The sequence below is a fragment of the Echinococcus granulosus genome (assembly GCF_000524195.1).
Source record: "Echinococcus granulosus chromosome Unknown EG_S00220, whole genome shotgun sequence".
In the NCBI taxonomy this organism is placed as follows: domain Eukaryota; kingdom Metazoa; phylum Platyhelminthes; class Cestoda; order Cyclophyllidea; family Taeniidae; genus Echinococcus; species Echinococcus granulosus.
In genome coordinates, this window is record NW_020170600.1 from 79,091 (window position 1) to 84,888 (window position 5,798).

The 5,798-nt window shown below is 38.7% G+C and overlaps 1 protein-coding gene across 1 annotated transcript in view; it reads left to right on the forward strand. All coding sequences in view use genetic code 11, as the record gives it.

Moving 5' to 3' along the window:
- Positions 1 to 297, forward strand: part of EGR_10445 (hypothetical protein) — a gene marked incomplete at both ends in the record, with an annotated part of 11,714 nt that extends 11,417 nt beyond the window's left edge. Inside the window, 2 exons of the mRNA XM_024499694.1 lie at positions 42 to 86; positions 193 to 297. Of these exons, the coding sequence (XP_024345901.1) occupies positions 42 to 86; positions 193 to 297 (150 nt within the window). The remainder of the gene's footprint in view (positions 1 to 41; positions 87 to 192) is intronic.
- Positions 298 to 5,798: the final 5,501 nt, after the last annotated feature.

The window sequence follows — 5,798 nt, forward strand, 5'->3', positions numbered from 1 at the left end:
GCGTAGCACAGGACCAGTTTCTTTATTGTATTATAACGTAGTTTGCATGCATTCACGACAATAATGTATCACATGCAACTATTTTGGTTTGCAAAACTATCTCCAATTTGTAAGCAATTTAACTGCAACAAGAGCGCGTCCCTTGATTTTCGCTATTGTGTGGATAGTTTTCTACTATAAAAATTTAATCAGTTTGTTGCATACCCAGTCAGTCAATCATTAAACTACTCATTCAATCAGTTGCGGACATTGAATGATTCAACAATTATATTGTCGATCACAAATATTTTACTTTAGGTCAACTTAGATAGCTCTTTTCATATTAGCCTTAAAAGACTTCGACGATAATTTTTTTTATTAAAAGTGCTTTGTTTGCATATTTAACTTCAAACTTTAATTACGTTGGAATTTGAAGAACCGCTTTTGTAATCCCACTGGATGACCTGGCTTCTGAGCCATGCCAGTAGCCCTTTGGCCCTCTCTAAGTTAGACATGCATTTTATAACTTAAAATGCCAAGATTTGTACATTTGGGGTATTTAAATGTAGCAACTGATTAAATGAGTAGTTTAATGATTAACTGACGTACTGGAATTTGCAGGGGTTAATCCTTAAGTTCGAAGAAAATTGGGCAGAGGGTGTCAGAAACACAAGGGTATTTGCAAAATGATTATAAAGGCCAAAATAAGGAGAAAGCTTTAATATTCCGACAATTCGTCACTTAATTATGTCAATTATATCACAAGTATTTGGAAAATTTTTTTATTACTGCAAATAAATTTCACGTATGCCCTACATGGAGTGCGTTTGCAGTGTTTATAGAATTTGCGCTTTTCTTTTTGGAAGATTGCAGATAATTATGGAATTTGCTTGAGTGATTACCATCACTCATTTTGCAGGCGGGATTTCGTTGACAGAATTCATTAGATAAGGCATGCTAGCGTACCGCGTTGAGAGTTCGTGAAGACCAAAAATAATATAACTCCCATGCACAATATACTATTGTTGCCGTACCGAGAGAACTAAGAGATTGCTGGTACAGCCCATGACATGGCTATCCGGAGAAGGTAAAATGATGCAATTCCAGGTTACCATTATTAAAAGAGAGAGCGAAAGAGGCAACTGAGTTATTTCTCTAGCTATCATGAAATTCCGTTTAAAGTTATGATGCGCGAAGTCAAAAGTGGCCGACCCATTACCAAATGTAGGTTTACCCAAAGATTGCCCCTTAAGCTAGAATCAGTTGGACTTAATCAACGAATTAAGCTTCATGGTACTCGGCTGCATTTCAGGCAGAAGCCAATAATAGAAGCTATTTTCCAAAGCAGGATTAAAGGTTGCCAAAAAATTATGTTACTTCATGTATTTAATTTGATTTGACTAATATAAATAAGCCCTAACTTTAACGCAATGCGTATTTTGCCTAAAAACACCGTTTAGGTAAGCGGCGTTAAAAGACCACAAATTGGACAGCGGTGGAGTAGTCATGGTTCCCTGAGATAGACGAAAGCTCAGAATACACTACTCTGGACTTTTATTCACCCTAGTAGGGATTACCAATACACATGCTCTTACCGATTTTGTCTTCTCCTTCAAGGAGTTTAAGGGCCAAGAAGGAGGAGATAAAGGTAGAGTCCGCTACACCGATGCCAGTGTTGACTTCTCTTGCACTTTCGACAGCGATATGAATTTCCAATGATTGTTTAAAACTGCCAAACTCATCCACCTCTGTAGCAATGCAATCACCCAGAAAATACCTCCGTCCAACAGGTAGTGTTTAGCGTTCATTAATTCTTCAAATAGTCTCAAGGCAAAACCGGCGACTAGCCTAATGCTGTCTGTCAGGCTAAAGCCGGACCCTCTGCAGCGAAACTTAAAGGAAACAGAGAATCACATGACCAACCCCAATAATTGGTCAGGTGCTCTGCATTTCCAAAAATCAAGTGACAGCCTTGTGAAGACCATATTGAGTGGGAACTTGATAGGCAACTATGAAGTGAAGTTGTAACCTCTTGGACTTAGGCATATTAAGGTGTTGTGTTAGTAGGAATTTTGAAAGTCTCTGCACCCCATTTTGCAATCAAATAATTTGGTGAGCGATTCCCTTATAAATAGGCTGTTCCTGTTCACTACTCATACATTCTACAGCATTGCATGAATCACCCACTCTTATATACATGTAAATTCCAGCGAAACTTAAAGAAGTTACTTATTGTAGCTTTTCATTTGGTGTTCCCTTATTGTCCAACATCCTGTCGGTACCACGAAAAGGCATTTTTACCAAAAACTTACAACTTCGGACAGCAAATAAATGCATGGGAATGCGCATATCACGTCTTGATCACAAACACTCGCACTACCTCTATTCGATATTCCTTGTGGCTGTTCATTCCATCAGTGTGACACGAAACTCGACTGCGAGTAATGAAGGTGTCCGCCAATTTATCCACACACGGCGATTCTTGTGTGAAACTTCCAATACTTCTTGCTAACAGCTTGAATGGTGCAGATTGCATGGGCAAGAAAGCTTTCAGTTCGGAGAAGTTTGATTGTACTTAAATACATCTGCATTCAAATTAACGCAGTCATAGCCTCTGCTCTGTTTAAAAGTCTTTTCCCTGTTTATTTCACAAAACATGCAGAGGTTAACTTGTACTCAAATTACTGCTCCTCAAACTCGACCTCAATTTCTTCGTCTGATTTTTAGTGATGTGCGTGGCGAGCAGGAACTAAATCTTGCATACACTCTGCAATTGACAAAGCGACTTTTAGCAGACAAACCAGAAAATGTGAATGCGAAAGATTTAACGCCTTTTTTTGAGATGTCTGAGTTGGTAACTATTTTCAAAACATCTTGACGCCATTAAGGGCGCCCCACAACGTCATATTGCTTTATCAAAAACAGAGAGAACATATAGATTGCAGGATTGGAATAGCCGTAGTTACCAGATGTTTGAGTTACAGTAGAGCGCGTCCCTTGATTTTCGCTATTGTGTGGATAGTTTTCTACTATAAAAATTTAATCAGTTTGTTGCATACCCAGTCAGTCAATCATTAAACTACTCATTCAATCAGTTGCGGACATTGAATGATTCAACAATTATATTGTCGATCACAAATATTTTACTTTAGGTCAACTTAGATAGCTCTTTTCATATTAGCCTTAAAAGACTTCGACGATAATTTTTTTTATTAAAAGTGCTTTGTTTGCATATTTAACTTCAAACTTTAATTACGTTGGAATTTGAAGAACCGCTTTTGTAATCCCACTGGATGACCTGGCTTCTGAGCCATGCCAGTAGCCCTTTGGCCCTCTCTAAGTTAGACATGCATTTTATAACTTAAAATGCCAAGATTTGTACATTTGGGGTATTTAAATGTAGCAACTGATTAAATGAGTAGTTTAATGATTAACTGACGTACTGGAATTTGCAGGGGTTAATCCTTAAGTTCGAAGAAAATTGGGCAGAGGGTGTCAGAAACACAAGGGTATTTGCAAAATGATTATAAAGGCCAAAATAAGGAGAAAGCTTTAATATTCCGACAATTCGTCACTTAATTATGTCAATTATATCACAAGTATTTGGAAAATTTTTTTATTACTGCAAATAAATTTCACGTATGCCCTACATGGAGTGCGTTTGCAGTGTTTATAGAATTTGCGCTTTTCTTTTTGGAAGATTGCAGATAATTATGGAATTTGCTTGAGTGATTACCATCACTCATTTTGCAGGCGGGATTTCGTTGACAGAATTCATTAGATAAGGCATGCTAGCGTACCGCGTTGAGAGTTCGTGAAGACCAAAAATAATATAACTCCCATGCACAATATACTATTGTTGCCGTACCGAGAGAACTAAGAGATTGCTGGTACAGCCCATGACATGGCTATCCGGAGAAGGTAAAATGATGCAATTCCAGGTTACCATTATTAAAAGAGAGAGCGAAAGAGGCAACTGAGTTATTTCTCTAGCTATCATGAAATTCCGTTTAAAGTTATGATGCGCGAAGTCAAAAGTGGCCGACCCATTACCAAATGTAGGTTTACCCAAAGATTGCCCCTTAAGCTAGAATCAGTTGGACTTAATCAACGAATTAAGCTTCATGGTACTCGGCTGCATTTCAGGCAGAAGCCAATAATAGAAGCTATTTTCCAAAGCAGGATTAAAGGTTGCCAAAAAATTATGTTACTTCATGTATTTAATTTGATTTGACTAATATAAATAAGCCCTAACTTTAACGCAATGCGTATTTTGCCTAAAAACACCGTTTAGGTAAGCGGCGTTAAAAGACCACAAATTGGACAGCGGTGGAGTAGTCATGGTTCCCTGAGATAGACGAAAGCTCAGAATACACTACTCTGGACTTTTATTCACCCTAGTAGGGATTACCAATACACATGCTCTTACCGATTTTGTCTTCTCCTTCAAGGAGTTTAAGGGCCAAGAAGGAGGAGATAAAGGTAGAGTCCGCTACACCGATGCCAGTGTTGACTTCTCTTGCACTTTCGACAGCGATATGAATTTCCAATGATTGTTTAAAACTGCCAAACTCATCCACCTCTGTAGCAATGCAATCACCCAGAAAATACCTCCGTCCAACAGGTAGTGTTTAGCGTTCATTAATTCTTCAAATAGTCTCAAGGCAAAACCGGCGACTAGCCTAATGCTGTCTGTCAGGCTAAAGCCGGACCCTCTGCAGCGAAACTTAAAGGAAACAGAGAATCACATGACCAACCCCAATAATTGGTCAGGTGCTCTGCATTTCCAAAAATCAAGTGACAGCCTTGTGAAGACCATATTGAGTGGGAACTTGATAGGCAACTATGAAGTGAAGTTGTAACCTCTTGGACTTAGGCATATTAAGGTGTTGTGTTAGTAGGAATTTTGAAAGTCTCTGCACCCCATTTTGCAATCAAATAATTTGGTGAGCGATTCCCTTATAAATAGGCTGTTCCTGTTCACTACTCATACATTCTACAGCATTGCATGAATCACCCACTCTTATATACATGTAAATTCCAGCGAAACTTAAAGAAGTTACTTATTGTAGCTTTTCATTTGGTGTTCCCTTATTGTCCAACATCCTGTCGGTACCACGAAAAGGCATTTTTACCAAAAACTTACAACTTCGGACAGCAAATAAATGCATGGGAATGCGCATATCACGTCTTGATCACAAACACTCGCACTACCTCTATTCGATATTCCTTGTGGCTGTTCATTCCATCAGTGTGACACGAAACTCGACTGCGAGTAATGAAGGTGTCCGCCAATTTATCCACACACGGCGATTCTTGTGTGAAACTTCCAATACTTCTTGCTAACAGCTTGAATGGTGCAGATTGCATGGGCAAGAAAGCTTTCAGTTCGGAGAAGTTTGATTGTACTTAAATACATCTGCATTCAAATTAACGCAGTCATAGCCTCTGCTCTGTTTAAAAGTCTTTTCCCTGTTTATTTCACAAAACATGCAGAGGTTAACTTGTACTCAAATTACTGCTCCTCAAACTCGACCTCAATTTCTTCGTCTGATTTTTAGTGATGTGCGTGGCGAGCAGGAACTAAATCTTGCATACACTCTGCAATTGACAAAGCGACTTTTAGCAGACAAACCAGAAAATGTGAATGCGAAAGATTTAACGCCTTTTTTTGAGATGTCTGAGTTGGTAACTATTTTCAAAACATCTTGACGCCATTAAGGGCGCCCCACAACGTCATATTGCTTTATCAAAAACAGAGAGAACATATAGATTGCAGGATTGGAATAGCCGTAGTTACCAGATGTTTGAGTTACAGT